Here is a 27,523-nt window from a genome sequence, read left to right on the forward strand (position 1 = left end):
AGGGATGAAGTGGCAACCCTAGTCCTGACCTCAACCCGATCCCTTTGGGATGAATTCGAGTGGAGACTGCTAGCCAGGCCTTCTTGTCCAACATCAGTGCCTGACCTGACAAATGTGCTTCTGGAAGAATGGTCAAACATTCCCATAAACACTCTCCTAAACCTTGTGGACAGCCTTCCCAGAAGAGATGAAGCTGTTATAGCTGCAAAGGTTGGGCCAACTCAATATTGAACCCTACTGACTAAGACTAGGATGCCATTAAAGTTCATGTGTGTGTAAAGGCAGGTGTCCCAATACTTTTGGTAATATAGTGTATCTAATACAGGTCTGGTATAGATGAATGGAATCCCCGGCTGCAGATTCCTCAGCAGTGAACTACCAACAAGAGGTTAAATTCTCCATGGGGGGAGGGGCTGAGCTCAGATCATTGGATACACTGTTTCCTCTTTCACACTCTCTATGCTCTGACCTCAGATGAAGTGGCTGCCAACAAGGGGTTAAATCTCAATGAGGTCATCATCCACAGGAGTGTGACAGGAGGAGTGAGACTCTCTTGAAGTCTGGATGGACTCTGACCAGGGACGGTGGTGAGGGTTGGTTGGTAGAGGAGGGGGGCAGGGATTGTACCTTTGTACGGCGTATGTGAGCGACAAGATGGCTGGATACAGGGTGCGAGCGGCGGAGCCGGGGGACTGCGAGGAGATCATACGTATGATCCAGGTGGGAAGATGGGATTTCTATCTCTTTAGAAAGGTGAAGCGCTGCGCAAACTGTTGGCGCTATATAAATCCTGTATAATAATAATAAAAAAAAGGTAGAAGATGACCCCCAGCAGTCATCTCCCCTCCCCCCCTCCAAGCACATGGCTGGAAGTATGAATGGAATTCCAACCACAGCTAATGCTGGATTCCCTGAGACCATCTGCCCCTGGAAATGTGATATGGAGGCCCTGTATGACTTTGAGAGTGGATCTTCTATGGGGGGGACTCCACTCCTATAAGTGATCTCTCATTGTATGGTGAAGGCGTAATCCTCGGCTGTCTCTTCTATCTCTCATGGACTCTATTGGTGAGATCCCTGTGCTAGGTTCTGGGGTCTGTACACCTGCTGTGCCCATTATGAGGGGTTCCCACCATCCCTGTGCTGAGTTCCAGGGTCTGTACACCCTCTGTGCCCATTATGAGGGGTGCCCACCATCCCTGTGCTGAGTTCCAGGGTCTGTACACCTGCTGTGCCCATTATGAGGGGTTCCCACCATCCCTGTGCTGAGTTCCGGGGTCTGTACACCTGCTGTGCCCATTATGAGGGATTCCCACCATCCCTGTGCTGAGTTCCGGGGTCTGTACACCTGCTGTGCCCATTATGAGGGATTCCCACCATCCCTGTGCTGAGTTCCGGGGTCTGTACACCTGCTGTGCCCATTATGAGGGGTTCCCATCATCCCTGTGCTGAGTTCCTGGGTCTGTACACCCTCTGTGCCCATTATGAGGTGTGCCCACCATCGCTGTGTGGAGTGTCCAGGTCTGTACACTTGCTGTGCCCATTATGAGAGGTTCCCACCATCCCTCTGCCGAGTTCCTGGGTCTGTATACCTGCTGTGCCCATTATGAGGGGTCCCCACCATCCCTGTGCCGAGTTCCTGGGTCTGTATACCTGCTGTGCCCATTATGAGGGGTCCCCACCATCCCTCTGCCGAGTTCCTGGGTCTGTATACCTGCTGTGCCCATTATGAGGGGTCCCCACCATCCCTGTGCCGAGTTCCTGGGTCTGTACACCTGCTGTGCCCATTATGAGGGGTCCCCACCATCCCTGTGCTGAGTTCCTGGGTCTGTACACCCGCTGTGCACATTACGAGGGGTTGCCACCATTCCTGTACTGAGTTCCCGGGAAGCCAGCCAACAACAGCGTACCAGGTACCACGCTGGAAAAGTAGTTTTACTGGAATGATTTGCATCTGTAGACATCATCCTGGTACCATTTGTTTTTTTTTTTTTTTTAGAGACGATGGTCGGCTCTCTTGTAAAAGCAATCCAAGTGGCTAACTAGCTGCTGGATTGCTTTTACAAGCCTCTCTAGGTGTCCCACCACCCTTTACGGCTCTACTGGGATCTTCTGTCCCACTGGGAGATCCATTTGACCAGCCAGCTGATCATAGAGCCCAACAAAGACTGGATTTGTTGGGCTCTATGGTATAGTAACCCGGAAGCGATGACCCAACATCACTTCTGGTTAGCCCCCCCCCCCCCCCCCCCCGTTATAAACGGGGTCATTCTGTTAAAAATTTAAAGCATTCTAAAACACTGATCTTGGTGCAAACAAATGCTTTTAAGGGCAAAGGAGGGATTTGGGGTCCTATAGACTCCAGATTTTCCCATAAAGTGTACCTGTCACTGCCTATTGCTGTCACAAGGGATGTTTATATTCTTTGCAACCGTGATGAAATAAAAAATAACGCAACAATGTATAATTAAACTAAATAATAATTTTTTAAAAAAATGTAAAGTTCCCCCTGTGACCAATGTTCCCTTTAAGCTACGCGCATGCATGCCCGCACAGTCTAATTGACGGTCCGGTGCAGCACAAATTCAGACCACGCAGCCGCGTGAAGTCGGTGAAGGTAGTGAGCAGTGCGCCCCGAGAGCCCGCCCATTGTGTGATAATAGCGAATGAAAATTCGCTATTGTCACACGGATTCTCCTCTTGGCCAATAAGGGAGCGGGTCCTCCAGCTTCCTGATTGGCCAAAAGGCAAACCACCCCATGCCATTGCCTGATGTCCGAGGAGGAGGAGGCGGGAGGACTGAGGAGACGCGGGGACTGAAGAGAAGCTGCCGTGAGGCAAGTGCACGGGTCTCGCGGGGGGAACGCTGGCATCTCTGCATTGATTGGTGGCAATGCTGTGGGCACTCTGCAATTGATTGGGGGCAATGCTGTGGGCACTCTGCAATTGATTGGGGGCAATACTGTGGGCACTCTGCAATTGACCCTTTAACTGCCACCTCCCACTTTGGGGAAACTCTTAATTCTAGCCAAATCAATAATGATTTTAGAATAATCATCTGTAACACGCACAGACATGTATGGTCAGAGGATTTATCCTATACAGTAGCACTCTTCAAGAGACAGGTTCTTTTTTAATTTGCATTAAGAGCTTAGGGACAAGGTTAACACTTTTTGTCAAAATAAGGTTTTAATAATGAAAAGGTCAAAGTTGGTGCAAATAAAATATTTACAGAAAAAAGGTGTTTCAAACAAATAGAGACATAATTCAGCAATTAGAAAAATAAGGTAGCATCGAGGAGGAAGGATACTTGCAGTCAATGTCCTGGGTGTTATCAGAGTTCAGTCGATGAGCCAGGTGTGATTGGTTCTCAAACTTGACAGATGTCCCTTCTTTGATGGGAAAGGAGAACTCCCAACTGGTTAGGGATCTCTTTTTCTCTGGGATCAAAGGTGTGTTGACAGATGCCCTTGACCAATAAAACCGAGTGGCCATGGGCTGTCCTGGGGTTATAACAATATCAGGTCCCTCCCTTACAGACAGTTTTATACCACTATTCATATCTTCCAATATGTACCAGTTGCATTCTTGAAACTGATAGATTATGGTTCAGCACTGAATTTCTCATCAAGGGATACTACACACAGGGTAGCTCAGATAAACTTGTCACCAGTGGCGGCTGGTGCTCAAAACTTTTGGGGGGGGCACAAAAAGAAATATTCGTGGCAAAAACGCAGTAAAAAATTGCGTGACTTTGACGCCAGACAAGTGTTAAAGGGGCCTTCAGTAATCAAGGAACAGTGCCTTGAAAAAGTATTCATAGTTACCCCTTTATTCATAGTTCACCCTTGAAATAATACACATTATCATTCACTTCACTTACCTTTACTGCCGGGCTGCCCCCATCAATGCAGTGTCCAGCATGTCCCCATCAATGCAGTGTCCAGCATGTCCCCATCAATGCAGTGACCAGTGTGGAGTGGACTTACCTCATGGACGGTGAGTGGTGACTAGCTGTGTGGCATGCTGCTGGCCTGCTGCTCTGCCTCTGACTGAGACTGTAGGCCCGGGGCGGCGGCGGCAGGAGTCGAGTCCGACGCTGTCTGACAGTCTGAGTCACTGCGGTGCAGACTGGTGGAGTGTGGAGCTGCGGGCCGGGAACTGAACCAGGCGGTGGGTGGGTGGTCTGACTCTGGTGTCCGGACTAGTAGAGACTGGTGGTGGAAGCCTTCTTCTCCGTCCTGAGTCCTGCGCTGCACTCCTTTGAGTCCTCCTGATGCGCGGCTTGTCGGGCGGACGGTGATCGTGTGACGCCGGCCCGGGACGTAGTGACTGGCGCATGCGCCGCCCCCACGAGCCACGTCACAGGTCCTGGGATGTCCTCCTGTGTGATTGGTCCAGGCTTGAGTGTGGACCAATCACAGGCAGGAATTCACAAAAGTGGGGAGTGTCGGGGCGCATTGCTCTGTGCCCCGATGACCCCCAGAAGGCCGCCAATCGGCGCCTCTGTCCGCCGCACGTGCGGTGGAAAACCCCACCCCCACATACCCACCTAGTGGTCCAGCGCCCCCAGTGGGCAAAAAATTGAATTTTTTTAATCTTTTTTTTTCTTCTTTTCTTTGGGGGGGGGGGGCGGCGCCCCTGCACCCCCTATGGGCAGGCGACCACTGCTTGTCACCCAGGGAATATCTGACAGCTATCTTCCCTTCTATATGTGCTAGTGTGGTCATGTATGACCTTTTTATTTTGTTCAGTGCAACATTTCTCATCCAAATATATACTTAATTATTTATGTTATGTTCCTGTCTGAGTTTATGAATCATGTGTGGATTTGTTAAGTTTTGAATTGGACAGAGCTCTATGATTGCCTTTTTACAATCCCCCATTAGTTTTGGGTTTCCTTAATGGATTTGGTCAAAGGTTTACGATAGGCCTGGACAGAAGAAACAGACATCCTGTCAGGACTCAGTTTGCAGTTTACAGCTCTGCACAGGCCTAAGTGATAGTTTTGGATGTCTCTGAGTTGAAATAACGGCTATTTTGAAGTGTAAAATCGATGCATTCCATGAATTAGAGGAGGAGGGAGGGGGTAATCACTGCGGCATTGTGTAACTGTTCTGCAAGACTGTCATGGCTGACCTATAATGCCTGAACAACATGGCTGCTTGCTACAGCTTTTCGTGTGTCCAGTACGGGATATCATTACACCTCCCCCCTCAGGTGGTTGCATGGGAGGGAACTGCAATTTTCCTCCTGATGCAACCAACTGCTGCTGGCTTGGCTTGGCTTGTCACCCCACAGGTCCACCTTGCTAAGCTGCTCACCTTTGTGTGGTCTAGTCCAACTGTATTGCTGGAGAACCAGGTTCCCTCTGAGGAGTGGGTTGTTCTCCCTAGCAACACATTTTGGCCAACAAAGTGGTTTGTGATGGGCGAGTACCAGTCGGCTGTATCCACCTGGATAACGTGGCAGCTGCCATGGTGCCCACCCGATCACAAGACACCTCAGTTCAGGGATGGCATATGTTAACGGCCTAGAAGGTGCCTTCCTGCATAGGAAGAGAATGAGATATTCCTCTCCTTTCTCATCCCTCTGGCCCGGGGTTGCACCTGACCCAAAGGTAGCGGCATTGGTGAGTGCCAGGACCGGACAGTTGAATTCTGGGGCCCATGTCCCAGGTGCACTAGCCAGTACCTCCGTCTGGGCGGGACAGTCCTTCTTACATGCTGGCGTCAAGGATGCCATTTTAGTCGGTTTCCCATTGGATAGGTCAGTCGCAGGTTCAGCTGAGCCACTATAGTTGCGTCCAGCATCCTACTGTAGCTAGCTGTACCCAGTACCAACCTGCTGACTTGCCCATCGGACAGTTACTGCATGAAACTGTCAAACTAGGCCCTGCCAGATTGTTCGGAACTGCTGACAGGAGCCCTGGGTGTTCCACTCAGACAGGGCCAAACACTACCAGACCCCTAAAGCAGACCACTGCACAAGGTTCCACCCCTCCCCATTGATCATCCATGACCCTTAGAGAGGTGGCTGATGCATTCTCAAACCCAACTAGCATTGTCATAACTGCAGGCAAGCCACATGGGGTGGTGAATGCGGACTTGTCCTGAGCCTTTCGGGTTAGAGAGTTTGATCCACGCCCCCTGCTCAGGTTCATGATGGTTAGACAGCGGGCACCTGCCAGCTGCTCTGCCACCTCATAGTTTCTGCCTGGGCATGAGGTAGGCCACAACCGCAGGGCTGGCATTCAGTTTAAGGGCTCCACAAGGCCTCGTCTTCTGATCCCTTTTGGGGACCAGGACTTCTGGTGACATCCAGCCCCACGAGCTCCCTGAATGACCCCAAACTGCAGCCTTTGTCTCCAGGCCTCCTACCCATAGACCTGTCAATCTGATCTGCTCACTGTCCCCGTCAAGCTTTTGTTTACATTTCTCAGCAGGGATGCTGGCTGAGACATGGGACTACAAGTGCCAGCCAGCTGTCCTGGGACACACAAGGACAATTGTTGGGGTGTCCCCCCCCCCCCCCATCCCTGCAATAAACCATTGCACCCAGGGTAGCCGTCCCTCTTGTCCACCCCCTGTCCTGGCCCTGGTACTGTCATCCTGTCGACTACGCCAAATGTGGACAAGGCTTACGTCTGGCCACAGTGCAGGGGGGTCAGGGGACACAAGTTTTCCTTAACACTTTTTTTACTGTGCCCAGTAGAAACTTTAGCAACTAGGCACCTCTCCCCATCGGACAGAAGGCAGGCTCTGTGGTGCTTACAGTCAGTAGGTTGCCAGATGCAGGAACCAGGGCTCATCCTTTCTCTTCCTCACAAGCCAGTGTATGTTTCTACCTGCTTTCACCACACGAGGGCTTCATACATAAGTACTGAACCTCACCCCAAATAAGGAACTGAGGGCAATTTGGGGACATCTAGTGGTAGACATTGAGACAAGTGGGGACATCTAGTGGTAGACATTGAGACAAGTGGGGACATCTAGTGGTAGACATTGAGACAAGTGGGGACATCTAGTGGTAGACGTGGGGACATCTAGTGGTAGACATTGGGACAATTGGGGACATCTAGTGGTTGACATTGGGACAAGTAGGGGCATCTAGTGGTAGACATTGAGACAAGTGGGGACATCTAGTGGTAGACATTGAGACAAGTGGGGACATCTAGTGGTAGACATTGGGACAAGTGGGGACATCTAGTGGTAGACATTGGGACAAGTGGGGGCATCTAGTGGCAGACATTGGGACAAGTGGGGACATCTAGTGGCAGACATTGGGACAAGTGGGGACATCTAGTGGTAGACATTGGGACAAGTGGGGGCATCTAGTGGTAGACATTGGGACAAGTGGGGGCATCTAGTGGCAGACATTGGGACAAGTGGGGGCATCTAGTGGCAGACATTGGGACAAGTGGGGGCATCTAGTGGCAGACATTGGGACAAGTGGGGACATCTAGTGGCAGACATTGGGACAAGTGGGGACATCTAGTGGTAGACATTGGGACAAGTGGGGGCATCTAGTGGTAGACATTGGGACAAGTGGGGGCATCTAGTGGCAGACATTGGGACAAGTGGGGGCATCTAGTGGCAGACATTGGGACAAGTGGGGGCATCTAGTGGCAGACATTGGGACAAGTGGGGGCATCTAGTGACAGACATTGGGACAAGTGGGGGCATCTAGTGGTAGACATTGGGACAAGTGGGGGCATCTAGTGGTAGACATTGGGACAAGTGGGGGCATCTAGTGGTAGACATTGGGACAAGTGGGGACATCTAGTGGCAGACATTGGGACAAGTGGGGGCATCTAGTGACAGACATTGGGACAAGTGGGGGCATCTAGTGGTAGACATTGGGACAAGTGGGGGCATCTAGTGGTAGACATTGGGACAAGTGGGGGCATCTAGTGGTAGACATTGGGACAAGTGGGGGCATCTAGTGGTAGACATTGGGACAAGTGGGGACATCTAGTGGCAGACATTGGGACAAGTGGGGACATCTAGTGGCAGACAATAAGAACTACACTGTAGGTAATCATATCTGTATTTTGCAGGAACTGGCGGAATATGAGAAGTTGTCTGATCAGGTGAAGAATACAGCAGAAGGTAGGTGGTGCTGAAGTCTCAATATCTGTGGCAAGTAACACCCAGTTGGGGTATTTGGATAATCTGATCATCTATTGTGGTCATCAGTCAGACAATTGCAGGAAAATCAAGAACGAGGAAGTTTAGGTAAAATTTACCATGGGCTCCATTTTTCAACCAGGAAATAACTTTTGTGCTGTATATTCTATCCCTGTATCATCCTTCCCTATGTACTTTCTATCCCTCTATCACTCTGCCCCATGTAATGCCCTATTCCTATACCACCCTACCCCTATACAATCCCACACCTGTATCATCCTGCCCCCATGTACTTTTTACCCTTGTACCACTCTGCCTCATGTACTGCCCTATCCCTGTACCACCCTACCCCTATACAATCCCACACCTGTATCATCCTGCCCCCATGTACTGCCCTATCCCTGTACCACCCTACCCCTATATCTGTATCATCCTGCCCTATGTACTTTCTATCCCTTTATCACTCTGCCCCATGTACTGCTACTCTGTACCACCCTTCCTCTGTACGATCCCACCCCTGTATCATCCTGTCCCTTCTTCACCCTATCTCTCTTACCAACCTATTCCCTGTGCCAGCCTGCTACTCCCCCCCCCCCCCCCCACACACACACACACACACACACCCCTTAACAGGATGTTAAATGCTCCTGTATACTTTGCATAGAATCAGTTTAGACATTGGCATCCATATTTACCATTCCCCATTTTCTTTTTTTTGCTTCCACAGGACTGCGCCGTGACGGCTTTGAGGAGCCCTCCCCCTTATTCCGCTGCTTGGTGGCCGAGGCAGAAGATGAACAGAAAAGAGCAGAAGGTACCAGTATGGGCAATTCTCCCCATTGTGGGAGGGGCAGAGACACCAAGCACTGCATATGTGTGCTTATTGTGGGAGGGGCAGAGACACAAACTAGTGCAGGGAAATCTCACCATTGTGAGAGGGGCAAAGATACAAACTACTGGGCGAAATATACCCATTATGGGAGAAGCTCTATTATTATTATTATTATTATTATTATTATTATTCCATGGGAGCAGGGCCTTCCATCATTGTGCTTCATACAAATCTGGAAAGGATGCAATGCACACAATAAACCAGTAGGGGGCAGTTTGGCACCATTTCTGCATCCATGAGAATGTTTGCCATAACTGATACAAAGTATCTTTTTGCATAAAGTGAGCTCTTGCTGGAGGAGTTCTGCTGGCATGGGGCCGGGCTCTCTTTTGGAGTGGACCGGCACCACCATATACAGAAGTACCCCTTGGACCTTAACACCTCTAGTCTCCCCTCACTATATGAGGTTCAATCTTGAGTGGGCTTTCGCCTTATTGTTTGTACTTTGGTGATCAGTGACGTAAGGCTTTATGATAATCACCTTAAAAGGGAGAGATTGTGGCCTCCTCTTCGCCCCCTACCTCGTTGTAGATGTCTGGAGGATGGCCCCCCTCCCCTCCTTACTTAGAGGTTGAGGGTCGCTTCACCCCTGTGATGTTATATCTAGCTACAAGTGTCCACCCTGTTTTGATCTTTTGTGAGCTTCTTTGATTTCCTCTAGCCAATTGCAATAATATCTATTTACCTTAACCCACCTGAACCCCCCCCCCCCCCCATGTAAACACCCCTGAAGAAGCCGCAAGACGAAACACCTTGGAGTCCCGTCCTCTGCATCACTGGCTACTCGGCTGTTTAGTTGATGTGTATAGGGGCGGTTCCCTCAAGTTTTCTTTGGGGATTTTCTGATATTAATTACATTTTTTTCAGTGACCTACAATGTCATATATACCGTTCTTATACTTTATGCTATGTCTCCACTGATTGGAGCTTTTTAACATATATACTGTAATAAAGTGAGATTTCTTACAAACGTGTACCTGAGGGGGGGGGGGGAGCTCCACACTTGCAAAGCCCCGATTTCTATTTGTCTGTTTTTTGATATTCTATTTGGGATGTGGTGTTGACAGGATTGGCCTAGGTATTTATACAGAGAACCTCAATCAGTGATACCAAAGGGAATCAGCACTAAAAAATAAATAGTGTGAAGCAGCATTATCTTTCTGTTTCAACATAAGTAGCGCAATATAGTCATGTCATGCAAGAATGTGAGTACATAAACAAACCTTACTCCTCACCTCTGTTCTCCATCCCATAGCTCCTCTCCTCTGTTCTCCATCCCATAGCTCCTCACCTCACTTCTGTTCTCCATCCCATAGCTCCTCTCCTCACCTCTGTTCTCCATCCCATAGCTCCTCTCCTCACCTCTGTTCTCCATCTCATAGCTCCTCACCTCTGTTCTCCATCCGATAGCTCCTCACCTCACCTCTGTTCTCCATCCCATAGCTCCTCTCCTCACCTCTGTTCTCCATCCCATAGCTCCTCTCCTCTGTTCTCCATCCCATAGCTCCTCTCCTCTGTTCTCCATCCCATAGCTCCTCACCTCACTTCTGTTCTCCATCCCATAGCTCCTCTCCTCACCTCTGTTCTCCATCCCATAGCTCCTCTCCTCACCTCTGTTCTCCATCTCATAGCTCCTCACCTCTGTTCTCCATCCGATAGCTCCTCACCTCACCTCTGTTCTCCATCCCATAGCTCCTCTCCTCACCTCTGTTCTCCATCCGATAGCTCCTCACCTCACCTCTGTTCTCCATCCCATAGCTCCTCTCCTCACCTCTGTTCTCCATCCCATAGCTCCCCACCTCACCTCTGTTCTTCATCCCCTAGCTCCTCACCTCTGGTCTCCATCCCATAGCACCTCTGTTCTCCATCCCATAGCTCCTCACCTCTGTTCTCCATCCCATAGCTCCTCACCTCACCTCTGTTCTCCATCCCATAGCTCCTCACCTCACCTCTGTTCTCCATCCCCTAGCTCCTCACCTCACCTCTGTTCTCCATCCCATAGCTCCTCACCTCACCTCTGTTCTCCATCCCCTAGCTCCTCACCTCACCTCTGTTCTCCGTCCCCTAGCTCCTCACCTCACCTCTGTTCTCCATCCCATAGCTCCCCACCTCTGTTCTCCATCCCATAGCTCAGCCAGATGCAAGTGCAGTTGCACTCGTTTTCCACAGAGCTTAGTGAATAAGGGAATGTTTTGCTGATTTCCATCATCCAATCATGTGCAAGCATAGATGCGGTTTATTTTTTTCTTTTCTTTGCACCTGATTGGGTATTGTTTATGGAGTGAAGCTTTATCACATTCACTAAGCACTGGGGAAAATCAGTGCAACTTCACTTGCAAAGTGCTCAGTCTATTTCCCTTTAGTAAATCAACCTCAGTTTTCTACCTAAAATGATTAATATTCATAATAATACTATATAAAAAACTATACATTTTTTTTTTTTTTTTCAGTTCATTATTCAAAGACTATGAAATCTAAATTGGGTTCATTCTTATGTTTTCAGGCCCGCGGTTGGTGGGTTATGCTCTGTCCTACTACATCTACAGCACATGGAAGGGGCGATCGCTGTACCTGGAGGACCTCTACGTCATGCCGCAGTACAGAGGTGGAGTATAACTGACCTATGATGGGGGGAGGAGAGCCAACCAGGTCACATGATCACCTGCCCAGATTTACCCTGTACAGTTACCAAAGTATATGATGTCATAGTGTAATGTAAAAATGGTAGACAGACAGGGCCTCTTCATGTCCCCATAGATTATATGTTGTACTACAACAGGATATCATTTTTAATTTTTTTTCTCTTTTTACTTCTTAATCTTTTTTTTTTTTTTTTTTTCTACCTTTTTTTTTTTTTTTTTTTTTTCTTCTTCCAAGGGGGTCCAGAGTTACCTTCCCAAACAGCTCTATTTTACTCGTATCCTTTTTCTTAGTTCTCATTTACCACCACCTTTATCCATAGCGCATGAATAAAAAAAGGATGCCCCCCGATCAGATCAGGCCAAATTGTCTTTTATTTATTGGGTGTACCCTAATACCCAATGTGAGCCAGTTCTTGATCTGTTCATGGGAATTGGTTAGTGGCTCTTGTTAAATACAATGACTAATATCCAGATGACCACTAGGGGGAGACAGACTTGTATGGGAAATAGTCATAGGACTGTAGAAAAGCTGAATGTTATACCAGACTTTCTATGTAAATATTACAATACCTCCATAATGACAGGATGGGCCCCTCTTCTTCCCGGGCCCTCGTGTGCAGCACTGATAGCTGTATCCTTATTGGCCCCTTCATCTCCTATAGAAAAATACAAACATGGCGGGCCTCCTCGGTATTCTGACCCTTCTTGTCTCCCGCAGGTAAAGGCATCGGCTCCAAGCTACTGACGTCTACAGCAGAGGTAAATACGCTCCTTTTACACACCAGAGGGGTAATATTTGGTGTGCTGCAGCACCGAGGGGGGTGTGTGCAGAGATAGGTGATGATCACAGCCCAGGTGTATTACAACCTGGAAGAGGCACCAACCTGCCCAGAGTGTTCCCTGAAAATTATCAGACACCCCACCTCATACGAAGAGATCACTAATACATTCCATTGTAGAACTAGCTGCATGTACAGGCGGGCGCTCCTAGTCCTAACTGACAGCCAAGGGATCCATAGAGATCCAGTTTTATTACCACCCAACAAAGGCCTCCCCGATCGCAGTCTGTAATTTTATCAATTTCTGGTGCACTGACCCCCCCCCCCCCCACTGAGAAAACGCCAATCCATTGTGGAACTGGTAGTGCATACAGCTGTGTGCTCCTAGTCCTAACTGACAGCCAAGGGTTCTATAGAGCTCCAGGGTTGTTACAACCCAAGTAAATACATTTAAAAAAGCCATCTTCAATCGTAATTTGTAATTTTATCATTCTCTGGCGCAGTGACTTCTACTGAGAATGCTCAAATACGTTCCATTGTAGAACTAGCTGAGTGCACAGGCATGCACTGCTAGTCTAACTGACAGCCAAGGGTTCCATAGGGCTCCAGTTTTATTACAGCCTAACAAAGCCTTCCCTGATGACAGTCTGTAATTTTTATCAATCTGAGGCACAGTGACCCCTACTGGGTGAATGCCGATCTGCATACCATTGTAGAACTAGCTGCGGGCACAGGTGTTCGCTCCTAGCCTGACCGCTTTGTTACTGACAGCTATGAGAACTATAGAGATGGGTGATGTTTTTAGCTCCTCGCCTCACCTTTTTTCTCCATCCCATAGATCCTCACCTTTGTTCTCCATCCCATAGCTCCTCACCTCACCTTTTTGTTCTCCATCCCATAGCTCCTCACCTCACCTTTGTTCTCCATCCCATAGCTCCCCACCTCTCCTCTGTTCTCCATCCCGTAGCTCCTCTCCTCTGTTCTCCATCCTGTAGCTCCTCACCTCTGTTCTCCATCCCGTAGCTCCTCACCCCCCCTCTGTTCTCCATCCCATAGCTCCTCACCTCACCTCTGTTCTCCATCTCGTAGCTCCCCACCTCACCTCTGTTCTCCATCTCGTAGCTCCTCACCTCACCTCTGTTCTCCATCTCGTAGCTCCTCATCTCACCTCTGTTCTCCATCCCGTAGCTCCTCTCCTCACCTCTGTTCTCCATCCCATAGCTCCTCACCTCTGTTCTCCATCCCGTAGCTCCTCACCTCTGTTCTCCATCCCGTAGCTCCTCACCTCTGTTCTCCATCCCGTAGCTCCTCACCTCTGTTCTCCATCCCGTAGCTCCTCTCCTCTGTTCTCCATCCCGTAGCTCCTCTCCTCTGTTCTCCATCCCGTAGCTCCTCTCCTCTGTTCTCCATCCCGTAGCTCCTCTCCTCTGTTCTCCATCCCGTAGCTCCTCACCTCTGTTCTCCATCCCGTAGCTCCTCACCTCTGTTCTCCATCCCGTAGCACCTCACCTCTGTTCTCCATCCCGTAGCTCCTCACCTCTGTTCTCTATCCCGTAGCTCCTCACCTCTGTTTTCCATCCCGTAGCTCCTCACCTCTGTTCTCCTCCCATAGCTCCTCACCTCTGTTCTCCTCCCATAGCTCCCCACTTTTTTTTTTTGCTAAGGGGACAGGGCAACTTCACCGCATCAAAGGGACGATAGACGGGGCCATGTACCATCAAATCTTGGGTGAGAACCTTCCCTCAGCCAGGGCACTGAAAATGGGTCATGCATGGTGTGACGGAGGGTGGGGGGCCCGTGGGAACCCAGCTTCCCTTGGAGAGGTTGGGAAACCCCGGTCTCAAATCCCCAGACCCCTCTTATGTGGAAGTCACCCTGTGTGTATTAGGGGCACAGGGTGACTGAGAAAATGGGACAACTACTTAATGGTCACTGGGAATTTGGTTTGGATTACTTCAAATGGGACAGTAATATTTATCAATAATATCTCTCAAGAAATATATGAATATTTAATCCCACTTTACACTGTAAGTCCCGCCTCATCTCTGTTCTCCATACCATATCCCCCCCCCCCAGCCGAGCAGGAAATTCTGAAATGTGAAGACGAGAAGGAAGAGGGGGGTGGGGAGGATTAGTGTCCTGGAGACAGGGACTCAGAGGCTGCAATTACAGAGAGTCCCTATTGTATTCTTCCAGTCAGTCTGGTATTGGTATTTTTCTTCTACTTCCTGTACGGATCCGTGTAGAAATATATTTGAAATTCTGAATTCTTCTGATCTTCTCATTGCTGCCACATACACTATATTACCAAAAGTATTGGGACACCTGCCTTTACACGTGTGGCGCTGCCCCCTTGAGGACTGCTGGATTGATCACCTTGGGATCCCCCTGGGTTACCGATAGCAACTGCAGCAAGCACAATTTAACTCTTTACTCTTTAGCTCAGTCAATGAACAGTCTAGGGGGATGTAGTTGTTTTGTGGTTTTATTTAAATTAGGGACGGGAGAAGGGAAGAGTGGGATACTCCAACTTTAACTATTCACAGTAGATGAGGACTCCTGTCCGAAGATGCAGCCAGGCTGCTAATTCACCTTGCCACTAGAAGTATTTAGAATAAAGTCTCTTTGTCGATGACTTGTTAGAATGAATGATCTTTGGGATATACACTGTGACAGAACCCACTGTCACTGTGTGTTTTGGAGGGGACTGTGCGCCAACCTCCTACCGACAGACTATGGGCCAGAAGATACTGGAGACCTGGGGACATGCTGGCATTGAGTTAATGTAATGCTACAGCCCTTCTCCCCCCACCCCCCCCTTCCTGTTTCTGTGCCTAATTGTGTGGATTCATGACACATAGACAATGGTCTGGACTGGAGACTGGAGACATCTCTCCACAGGGGGTGTGTATTGAGAGACTGCCTGTTTACCATAAGCTCATTAGGTTATCTGTAGCCTGTTTCGATGTACAAATGTTCAGTTCCCATTGGTTGTTCCTTGTCCCCTTCCCCCCTTTGGCAAGGCTAAGGGGAGTGTCCCTAACTGTGTGTAAAACTGTATGTCTTGGAATTTAATAAACAGTTTAAGCTCTGCATGTTGAACCCTCAACACCTGTGTGGATTGTCTCATGATTGAGGGGTTAAGGGCTGGGTATGGCTTCTCCGCAGGCTGTGGGTGCATTTGGAGGACAGGAGACACAGGTCCGGCGGATGTGCCCACCTGGGGTACTAAGATCCGTTACATACACCTAGTACCCCCTTTCACTTAACACACTGCTGACACCCGTCCTCTGACTATCCCATACCGGGGTGGCATCCCTCAGGTCAGGCCCCTAGACATGAACCCCTGTACTTGCGATACTGTTTTTTGAGGGTCTCCAGTAGGGCTGCGCATCTTCACGTACATCACGATTCGATTACGATTATTAAGGCAACGATAAGATTTGATTCTGCAATGCATTACGGTTACTGCCCACAATGTGCCCATGGTTTTCATTAAATTCAAGCAGTCAGAAATTTGAAAAACTATTTTTATTTTCATCTGCTCTTAAAAAAAGGTCACTTCCCTGCATATTGCAAAGTCTGAACATCAAACATCAGTCTGTGCAATTTACTTCAGAGGCTCTCAATAAAGGGACGACATACAATCTGTGCGCATGCGTGTCAGTGATGAGCAAAACCATAAATCATACAAAAAGGTATCAATGAAGGATTTGTGAATCTATCACTAAGACATAAACCATAATCAATGAAATAATAGAGATTATAATATATTATAGATACAAAGGACACAAACTGCTACAACAAAACAAATGTCCCCAAACATATGCCATTTCATTCATTATGGTTTGCTTTATGTCTTAGCGATCGTCGATTCACAAATAATTCATTACCTTTTTTTCATGATTTATGGTTTTGCTCATCACTGACTCACACATGCACGTTGCACACACAGTCACTTTATTGTTTAAGTCGATTAGAATTTGCACATAGAATTAACTGATGCAAAAGAGACTGTCAGTGTGTCTGTGTTTACACAAATGATGACTACTGTGCAATTGTGCAAATTGTCTTAACATCTGAGCAAAGTGAGCAGTAAAAGAGTCTGCTTCTCGAACCTCTTCATTATTTCTTCTGGCAGTGTCATGTCAACAACATTTGTAATAGTATTTGAAGACTTAGACTAGTACCTGATCAGTGATGACAGTCACTGCAGATTGCAGATGCCTGAGCCAAGGAGGACTGGGAGTTGGTGTCCGGGACGCTCACTCGGGGGTCTCCTTCTGCCCACAGAGGCCTGTGTGGGGAGTACGGAGGACACTCGCTGGGAGGTCGGTGGACACTCGCTGGGAGGACGGAGGACACTCGCTGGGAGGGAGGAGGACACTCGCTGGGAGGGAGGAGGACACTCGCTGGGAGGGAGGAGGACACTCGCTGGGAGGGAGGAGGACACTCGCTGGGAGGACAGTGGACATGGACACTCGCTGGGAGGACAGTGGACATGGACACTCGCTGGGAGGACGGTGGACACTCGCTGGGAGGACAGTGGACATGGACACTCGCTGGGAAGACGGTGGACACTCGCTGGGAGGACGGTGGACATGGACACTCGCTGGGAGGACGGTGGACACTCGCTGGGAGGACGGTGGACACTCGCTGGGAGGACGGTGGACACTCGCTGGAGGACACTCGCTGGAGGAGGAGAAGGACCAGCGCGCATGTGGGAGTCAGGGATGTTCGCTCCGACACTCAAGTCTCCCGCAGCAGACTGTCCGAGAGTAAAGATGACAGTCCTCTCGTGCCCGATTCCCGCCAGGAGGTCGACACTGCACTCCGGTAATCACAGGCAGTGGGACATTTCCCAATCTGTGCAGCTGCTGATCGGGAAGTGTCTCACTGCATGTGATAAGCGGAGTGCAGTGTCAGCTTACTGGAGGGATCAGGCATGTGGAAACTTTAACACACCGGAGTCCATCTCTATCCAAGAGTCCGGGACACTCGCTCCTCGTGTATCCTCCTGCATCAACGCCAGGCGGCTGGGGATGACATCAGCGGGAGGTGGGAAAAAAGGGCGCGGCTAACGACCACAGACAAATTTTAAAGAGCCATCACTGTGCGGAGAGGGAGGGGCGGCGCTTCATGACGTCATTAACACATCGCTTAAGCCGGTGGCAACATCAATGCAGAATCGCGGATGGGTGGCTGAATCGCGATGCATCTATGCTACGATTAAATTCAACACCCCTAGTCTCCAGTGTCTCTACCCCTTCAGTCAGCTCTCATGGACCTCTGGGTTCAGCTCCTTCTTCTGGTCCCCAGCCGGACCGCCTGTGACCACGTTCCACTGCTACAGAGGAGGAGGCAGCCGTCACCCTTCCTCCGGGACTCTTCTCACCATCCAAAGACCCTGCAGCACATGTGCTCCTGGCTTTTATACCACACCCCAGAATGCACTGAGACAGCCAGTCTGTACCATCACTGGGGCTGTATCAAAGCCTGTGTACCCATTGGTCAGATTTCCTCAACTGTACAATATGCCTCCCTTTTGGACCAGTGTGACACGCTCCCTGAATCACACACTGAGCAGACCTAACTCACAGATCCTGCTCTCTGGCAGGCAAAAAGCAATATATTTCCGTGCTGCTCCTCTGATAGGCAGACAGCCAAAAACTATACTCTCTCACTATCACCTACCTAGGAGGGTGCTACACACACATGAACTTTAATGGCATCCCAGTCTTAGTCTGTAGGGTTCGATATTGAGTTGTCCCACCCTTTGCAGCTATAACAGCTTCAACTCTTCTGGGAAGGTTGTCCACAAGGTTTAGGAGTGTGTCTATGGGAATGTTTGACCATTCTTCCAGAAGCGCATTTGTGGGGTCAGGCACTGATGTTGGAGAGAAGGCCTGGCTCGCAGTCCCTGCTCTAATTCATCCTAAAGGTGTTCTATCAGGTTGAGGTCAGGACTCTGTGCAGGCCAGTTAATTTCCTTCACCCCAAACTTGCTCAGCCATGTCTTAATTGAACTTGCTTTATGCACTGGGTGCGCAGTCATGTTGGAACAGGAAGAGGACATCCCCAAACTGTTCCCACAAAGTTGGGAACATGAAATTGTCCAAAATGTCTTCGTATGCTGATGCCTTAAGAGTTCCCTTCTGGAAGAATGATCAAACATTCCCATAGACACACTCCTAAACCTTGTGGACAGCCTTCCCAGAAGAGTTGAAGCTGTTATAGCTGCAAAGGGTGGGCCAACTCAATATTGAACCCTACGGACTAAGACTGGGATGCCATTAAAGTTCATATGTGTGTGTGTAAAGGCAGGCGTCCCAATACTTTTGGTAATATATTGAAGGAGCATGTGCGGAGGCTCCCTGTATGGACGTGTGATCAGGGAGCTCCGGCCTGCCCCAGCCGATTAGCTCGATCTACAGCCAATATACAGCATGGCCCTGCACCACCTTAACACCCGACGCTCCTAGGGAGGATGTCCAGCAGCCATGTTAGAAGGGACCATTTCCCAGCAATTGGGCTTGGTCCCCCCGCTCCCGGGAGGTTCCAAGATGGTGGTGGCTCCCCTCCACAGCGCGGGCTTGGATAGTGAGGGGGACATTGCAGATGTTGGACCTATTCCACCTAACAGGTCAGTCCCGCCCAGCCCTGCTCCTTCAGGTGAACACCCACCATACTTTCTCTTGCCTCCACAGTCTCTCTTCTAGAGAGGACTCTAGATGAGTTAATACAATCTCTGCTGAGAACTTCATGGAGAGTCCAGGCCTCACGGATGGAGCTTTACAATTTCACCCTAATGATCCTCCTGACTTTTCCTATCTAATGGCCACCTTTTCCAAAATGCTGGCAAGGGGGCCACACAAATAACCACCGCCATTCAAGCCGATTTGCCAAATTTGGGGTCCAGGATCGAGGCTATTGAAAATAAATCTGACCAAGCTATAGCCAAGGTTAATCAGAACACAGCAAGGATTCAAGACCTTCATGACCAATTGGACACTTCCCTATCAAAAATCGATGAGCTGGAAAACCGATCTAGATGCTATAATTTTAGGATAAGGGGTCTACCCGAAACTATCAAAGATGTAAATTCTGCAGTGTGCTCTTTCATTAAGGAATTTGAATCCTGACATTCTTCCCTACCGCCTGGAACTGGACACGGCTCACAGGGCACGCCTTCCTCCTAACCCTGATGGAACACCGAGAGATCTCATAGTGAAACCCCACTTTTACAGGGAAAAGGAGGAAATCATGAAAATAACCAGAAATATGGATCAGCTCAGCATCCAAGGGCATACCATTCAAATTTTTGCTGACCTCTCGCCCACTACTTTTCAGAAAAGGCGATCACTTAAACCCCTTCTCCAAGTCCTCACGCAGAACACGGTTAAATATTGGTGGTCTTTTCCTTTTCCATTGGAGCTTTATATTCAAATAAATAACCTATGGGTTTTCCTCATTTCAAGGTGAACATTTATTACTTAACTTGGGTCTGATTACCCAGGAACCATCTACAACCTCCACAAGTAAATACACTGGATCACCGAAAAGACCCTCCCCAACAAGCCCTCTAGTTCCTGTTTGGCAGAAACGGCAACCAAAAAGGGTCAAAGACTCTCGACCCCCCCCCCCCCTGATCGATTCAACTGACCACCCTGGTGGATCCATACACTTCTATACCGAAGAGTTTCTCTACTCCATTCGTGGACCTGGAACTTTCCTTTTTGGCATTGGGTTCACTTTTTGGAACTCCAAATTCCCCTGTTGAAGTTTACGCAAAGTTTTAACTCTGTTTGTTACAGTTTGGAATTTTTATCCCTAGATGGGATCATGCGTGTTTTCTTCTACAAGTGAGAGCTGTTTCTATATTCTTTGTTCATCGATCAAGAACACTAACTCTCCCCCTTAACAACAAGAAGCAACCTCCCTGGACTTGGCTCCTGGACACCCTTTTTTTTTTTTTTTCCCCCTCCGTTTATGGGGCATTTCTTTAGCAGTGGGTTTTAGGCCGAGGCTGGATTCCCCCTGCTCCTCTACCCTCCTCTGCATGGTGATTGTCTCCACATGCCGAGGGGGACTGATGTCCTCTAATTGTGTGGACCCTTTGGGGAAACTGACAAAGATGAGGGGATTGGGCCCCTCCGCCATTGGTTGGGAACCGTTTTATATGTTTTTATTTATGAAATAATACCTTTTTCCCCCTATCCCCTCCACCTTTCTTTTTCTCTCTTTTTCTCTTTCTCTTTTTTCTCTTTCTCTCTTTTTTCTCTTTCTCTTTTTTTTTTCTCTTTTTCTCTTCTTTTTCTCTTTTTTTTTTCTCTTTCTTTTTTTTTCTTTTTCTCTTTTTCTCTTTCTCTTTTTTTTTTCTCTTTCTCTTTTTTTTTTTTCTCTTTCTCTTTTTTTTTTTCTCTTTCTCTTTTTTTTTTCTCTTTCTCTTTTTTTTTCTCTTTCTCTTTTTTTTTCTTTTTTTCTTCTTCTTTTTCTCTTTTTTTTTCTTCTTCTTTTTCTCTTTTTTTTTCTTCTTCTTTTTCTCCTTTTTTTTTCTTCTTCTTTTTCTCCTTTTTTTTTCTTCTTCTTCTTTTTCTCTTTTTTTTTTTTTTTCTCTTTCGATGTGTCTTAGCCCAGGAAACACATTTTCCGGCACAGTACAATCCCTTTTTTATCCACCAATTAATACCCACAATTTTACTAAGCGAATGCCCCTGAGAAACCTAGAGGAGTGGGAATATTCTTTGCTAGACACATTTGATTTTCCCTAACCGGAGCAATTAGAGACCCAGATGGGAGGTTTATCCTCCTCACAGGCTCTATAGATCTTTGCCTCCCTGGCTTTGGACATATTAGTACAAGCAGAAGGAACAATAATAATGGGTGGAGACTCCAACATAGCCCTAGACCAAAGTCTCGACAAATCATTTGATGGGAAACCACACCTTAAGAAAGCCCTTAAACAAAGCACCCGAATAGCCAAGACTCTTCACTCCTAAGGCCTTGTTGATATATGGAGAGAATTAAACCCTAAAGCCCCGTACACACGCAACGATTATCGGCCAACCGATCGTCCGTCTTTTGTCCAGAGTGGTGTTTTGTTGGTTGGAATGTGCCTAGACTGCACACAAATTTTCTCGCCCGACAAAATTCTACTTCAGAAGTGATGTCATGTGTTGGTTTGTTTTCTTTGTGTTCTTTCTTCTCTGAGCATGCCCAGACTTACTCATAAGACTTTTTTTCCCTGTCGAAATCTGTACTGACTGCATGAAAATCGGCCGTGTTTTGACGGTGGACAAAAATTTTATAGTCTGCACACCAGATTTTTTTCAGCCAAAAAGTCGGAGTTGGTTGTCTGAAGCATCATACTAACAACCCGAAAATCGGCAGATCGGTCGTTGGATGAAAATTCCCTGCCGATTTTCGACGCGTGTGTATGAGGCTTAAAACAAGAGATTACACTAATTTCTCCGCTCCCCACCAAACATACGCCAGGATTGATCCCATTTTCCTCCCTGCTACTGCAATCCCGTTATCCATTAAATCTCCCATTAGGGACACACCTCTATCAGACCATGCCCTAGTAGTCCTACTTCTTACACGTTCCGTTAGCGCTAATTCTCCGTATAGGTGGCGTTTGATTGAATCCATCTTGAGTGACCCAATTCAGTGCTCCATAATAGAAAAGGAACTTCAGATATACTTCTCTATAAATGATACTGAGGATGTCTCCCCAGAGATGTTCTTGGCAGCCCACAAAGATTTCATTAGTGGAAAATTCATTCAGATTACTGCCAACCTAAAGAGGCAATGAAAGGCAGAGGTATCTAAACTGGAAGCTGACTTTCAAACAATAAGCAAGGCCCATAAAAAGAACCCCTCAAGAGCTTCCCAGGCTAAGCTAGATGAGGTGAGGCTTGCTCTTAATCTTACTACAGAGGCTGAGAAGCACTTTAAGTGGAGGGGAGCTAGATACTATGCCTTTAAGGATAAAACGGGCTCTAAATTGGCAGCTAAACTGAACCCTAGAACCCGTACCTTCTCCTTCCCCAAAATCCGGACTTTATCGTGTAACCTCTCCCAAAATCTGCATAACATAATGCAATCCTTCCAAGCTTTCTATTCAAAACTATACAGCACTGAGTCCTCCACCTCTCCTGAACATATTCAAAAATTCTTGCTGGGGGTCCCTCTCCCCCAGCTGACTCCCCAACATCATGCAATTTGGATAAACTGATCTCAGTAATGGAGAGGTCTTAGGGGTGATCAAGTCCCTTAAGGGGGGGGGAACTCTACCCCCGGTCCAGATGGTTTATCCGCTGGTTACTACAAATCATTTGCTACAATCCTTAGCTCCCCACTTAAATAGATTTTTCAACATCCTACGGAAAGGTCAACTAGTGGATCAATCTTTAAACCTAGCCTATATTTTGGTCATTACTAAACCTAGGTAAGATTCTAGTGATGTCGGAAACTAGAGACCAATATCGTTCATCAATAATGAACTAAAAATATTAACTAAAATCCTCTCTAACAGGATTTCGAGGTTCATTGGTAAATATGTACACAAAGACCAATCTGGCTTTATCCCGGGGAGACAGGGCCCAGACTAAATTAGGCGGGCAGTGGATATCATTTCACTGCTTCACTCTAGATGGGATGGAGAAATACCCCAGGAAGGTTTCTTACTCTCGCTAGATCTACAAAAAGCATTTGATTGGGTTACATGGCCGTATCTTTTCAACATTTTTGAATAGATGCAATTTTGGGCCCAAATTTATTGATACTCTTCGAACCCTATACTCCTAGCGCCCAAGTTAGACTCCTAGGCACAATGCTCAGAACCCTTTGCCATCTCTAGGGGTACCCAAAAAGGCTGCCCCCTATCTCCCCTCACTTGCTATAGCGATTAGAAACCACCCAGATATTCAAGGCGAAACTTGCGGACCTAAGGAACACAAATGCACCCTATTTGCTGATGACCTCCTCCTGTTTATCACCTCACCTCTCATTTCTGTCCCCAATATTTTCAAACTTCTCAATGGCTTTGGCCTTATTTCCGGAATCATAGTAAATATAGCAAAATCCAGGGCCTTAAATGTCTCGGTCCAAGAACCACTATTGGGCTGCATTCACACTTGAGCGTAGCGTTTTACCGCGTTTTTTACCGTGATTTTTACCGATTTTTTTTTTTTTTTTCAGGCGTTTTTTTCAGGTGTTTTTGGAGGCAGGCATTGACATCTATCAAAAAGAAAAGCCCAAAAAGAAGCTCATGTACTTTTTTTAGCTACAGGCGTTTTGCAAAACGCTCAGATGTGAACAGGGGCCATTTAAATGAATGGGGTTTTACTTGTTGGGCGTTTTGGAATGTTTTTTTATGAGCGTTTTTGGAGCTGAAAAACACTCAAAAACGCCCAGGTGTGAATGGAGCCTTAAACTCTCTACACTCTCATTTCCCCTTTATTTAGGGCAGGGACCCCATCCCTTACTTGGGAGTTCACCTCACCCCTACTATGGCTCTCTTTTTATAAAGCTAATTTTCCCCCTATCTATAAGAATCTAGGAGAAGATCTCATCAGTTGGGCTAGGCACAATCCTTCCTGAATTGGAAGGATACACTCCATAAAAATGAATTTGTTCCCATGCCTGCTTTACCTTTTTTAGATCCCTCCCTATTCCTCTTCAAAAAGATCAACTGCAAAAACTACAGTCCAAAATGTTTTACTTTATTTGGGGGAATAAAGGATTTTGATGATCTAAATCCATCCTATTCAGGCTTTGCACTCAGGGTGGTTTAGGATTACCAAATCTATGGAAACACTACCAGGCAGCTCAATTAGCCCAATTCTCAATGATATACTCTCGGAGGGCTAAACCTGATTGGATCCAAATAGAAAGGCAGGTGATTCCCCACCACAGGATTGACCTCTTAGCATGGTGTTACCCTAAACTTAGACCATCGATACTGGTCCCCACTCTTTTCACACTCTATAGATTTATGTGATAGGATTCATAAAAATCCTAGCGTGGTCTCGGTCCTGAGGCCTCTTGCTCATATATTCCACAACCCTCTTTCCCCCCTGGGCCTGAATATTAAGCCTTTTCAATGGTGGCTAAACCAGTCATTATTTCGTATTGGGCACTTTTTGAACTCGATGGGCCCTATCTCCCTTACTTACTGTACCAACAAACTGAATGTGCCCATTACGGAAAAATTCAGATTTTTTTTTTTTTTTTTTTCAAATAACACACTTTCTTACTACAATCTGGACTAACCAACCAGATCCCCCTATTCTCACCCCCTATGAACGTTGGTGCGCGGAGGCCTGGGACCAAAGAGTAGGTAAAGCCTTGTACACACGCAACGAATTTCCGCCGACCGGTCGTCCGTCTTTTGTCCAGAGTGGTGTCTTGTGGTTGGAATGTGCTCTAGACTGCACACGGATTTTCCTGCACGACAGAATTCTACTTCAGAAGTGATGTCATGTGTTGGATTGCTTTCTTTGTGTTCTTTTTTCACTGAGCATGCCCAGACTTGCTCATAAGATTTTTCCCCATCAAAATCTGTACTGACTGCACGAAAATCGGCCGTGTTTTGACGGAGGACAAAAATTTTATAGCCTGCACACCAGGGTTTTTTCGGCCGAAAAGTCTGTAGTCCATTGTCGAGAGCACCATACTAACAAGCCAAGAATCGACAGATCGGTCGTTGGACGAAAATTCCCGGCCGAATTTCCACTCCTTATCTCCGTTTATCTATTCTTCATTGGCTGCTTCTTCAGAAAAAAACATCCTATGCAAGGAGCAGGGAGCTGGACCTTGATGCGGAGCTGGGACAACTGGTATCAGCGCTTCCATCAGGTATTTAAAGGAATTGTTAATGATTTCCTGATTGAGGCTAATGTTAAACGTCTAACACGCTGGTACCTTGTGCCTACACATCTTTCTAAAATGTTTCCAGACTCCTCTCCATTATGCTTTCGAGGTTGGAACTTTCTTTCAAATCTGGTGGACATGCCCTCGCATTAGGAGCTTCTGGAACAAAATTGTCCACTTGATCCGAAGAATCACGGGTCTTCAGGTCCTACAAACCCCTCAAGTAGGGCTACTAAAAGAGATCCAGGGGGCCCCCAGGCATGCTCAGTCGCTGCTCATCTTTATTCTTTTAAGAGCCAAAATGACTCTGGCCAGAGCATGGAAATATGCTCTGGGGGACCCTGGGCACAATTTAAACGCATATCTATTTTAATCCACTTGCAAAGGCAAAACGTAGTTTTACCCGGTGCTTGCCCACCACCTCTATTTCCTCTCCCACCTCCTCTTTTTTGTTTCCTTCTTTTTCTATCTCTTCCCTAATGCCCCGTACACACGCGTCAATAGTTGGACGTGAACTTTCGGCCAACGTCCGATCGGCCACTTTTCGGCTTGTTAGTATGATGTTTTCGACAACCGACTGCGACTTTTCGGCCGAAAAAAATCTGGTGTGCAGGCTATAAAATTTTTTTTGGCCGTCAACACAACGGCCGATTTTCCGTCAGTCAGTACAGATTTCGGCAGACAAAAATCTGATGAGCAAGACTGGGCATGCTCAGAGAAGAAAAAAACACACGGAAAGTAAACCAACACATGATGACTTCACTTCTGAAGTTGGTTTTTGTTGGCCGAGAAAATTCATGTGCAGTCTAAGCACATTCCAACCAACAAAACAACACTCTGGACAAAAGTCGGCTGATAATCGTTGCGTGTGTACGAGGCACTACTCTATCCTCTAATACCCCCCCCCCTCACTTCCCCTTTCCCCCTCTGGCACCCTTATAGGAGGCTAACCCCCCCCTCCTTTCGGTAAGGAAACTTGGAACCCATATGTTTCGCAACCTCTCCATGGTGCATGGGTTTTAGCCCCATTCCGAAAATTATAATCCTTTATCATCACACTTTGTCAGGGGAATTTCCCTTTCCTTGTAGTTACTTAATTTTGTAATACTTATATCTTTTTCCTTGCCAATTTATACTGTCTGAATTTGTTATACTTAAGTAATCTCTTATACGTTGATAGCTGTTACTACCTTTTTGTCATCGTTTAACTACATTTATGGAATTGTGATTGACACGTCTTCTTTATTGTTCTATTAATAAAAAATATTGAAAATATAGTTTAGCAATGTTCAGTGTTGAGGTCTGTAGCTACCAGGGGGTGCAATGGTTTGCATGTCAGCCAGTGAAATCAGCATTGTTGCTGAACAAATCGTGTGTAATAAGCAACACTAAGACCCCAGGAGAGTGGGCAAGCTGACCTGAAGAGGCTGGAGTTGTGGACACACCCACTTTCACGGTTAGGCCCCACCCACATTATAAGAAGAGGACTCGCATAATATAATGGGGGTTGTTTTCAAAATCCAGAGCTGAGAATGATAGGAGTATAACACTCATTGGACATGAGACCCCCATTCCCCCGTTTAGTTGGGTGTTGTAGTAACAGGATGACGTCTTGAAGGTAGTCTTATTTTCTGGCCACTGTAAATTCAGCTGATGTTATAATGTAATGGTGGCTGTGCGGGTCCTCACTGTCTCCTTCCTCTCTCCTCAGCTGTGCCTGTCTTTGGGTTGCGCCCGTCTCCAGCTCTCCGTCCTGGACTGGAACCAACCGGCCATCTCATTCTACCAGTCCCGCGGGGGACGCAACTTATCTGACGAGGAGGGATGGCGCATCATCCGGTTCCTCCCTGATGACCTACGACAGATGATTTCGAAGACCGCCGAGAAGGCTGGAGACCCCGGACTGTTATAATGCAGCGTAGCTCTGCCTCTTCTTTTCCCACTAGGAATTTTAGGGGTGCAGAGGGACGTCAGCCTGATCAGAAGCTACTGGGTGAGCCCATCAAAGACGATCAGTTATGGGAGGAGCACCCCTTCAGATTCCCTACCTAGCTATGATAGGTAGAGATAGTAGGTATTCTCTCCAACCCCCCCAATGGACTTTCCTAAATCTTTGATAAAGACTGTGAAAATAATATTTCATGGATGGATTTTTTTTTTCCTCAATGGACTTTTTTGTGAATGGTCTCAAAGTTGACTCCAACT

General features: G+C 47.4%; 2 protein-coding genes across 2 annotated transcripts in view; both read left to right on the forward strand.

The window, feature by feature from the left end:
• LOC309553077 (uncharacterized protein) overlaps window positions 1–27,523 on the forward strand; it is a 95,445-nt gene that overhangs the window by 31,656 nt on the left and 36,266 nt on the right. The window lies entirely within an intron of this gene.
• On the forward strand, window positions 611–27,273 carry SAT2 (spermidine/spermine N1-acetyltransferase family member 2). The gene is made up of 6 exons (XM_082255877.1): window positions 611–720; window positions 8,060–8,111; window positions 8,857–8,943; window positions 11,525–11,626; window positions 12,382–12,422; window positions 27,030–27,273. The coding sequence occupies exons 1-6, from the start codon at window positions 655–657 to the stop codon at window positions 27,228–27,230; spliced, it is 549 nt and encodes a 182-aa protein (XP_082112003.1). The 5' UTR covers window positions 611–654; the 3' UTR covers window positions 27,231–27,273.

Source organism: Pelophylax lessonae (genome assembly GCF_965119305.1).
Source record: "Pelophylax lessonae genome assembly, chromosome: 4".
Taxonomy (NCBI): domain Eukaryota; kingdom Metazoa; phylum Chordata; class Amphibia; order Anura; family Ranidae; genus Pelophylax; species Pelophylax lessonae.

What these genes read in the sequence shown, in the direction of transcription:
- SAT2 (XM_082255877.1), top strand. Translation starts at nt 655, where the DNA reads ATGGCTGGATACAGGGTGCGAGCGGCGGAGCCGGGGGACTGCGAGGAG. An exon ending in AGATCATACGTATGATCCAG is followed by an intron (nt 721 to 8,059) that starts GTGGGAAGATGG and finishes TGTATTTTGCAG; the next exon opens with GAACTGGCGGAATATGAGAA. An exon ending in CGTCATGCCGCAGTACAGAG is followed by an intron (nt 11,627 to 12,381) that starts GTGGAGTATAAC and finishes TGTCTCCCGCAG; the next exon opens with GTAAAGGCATCGGCTCCAAG.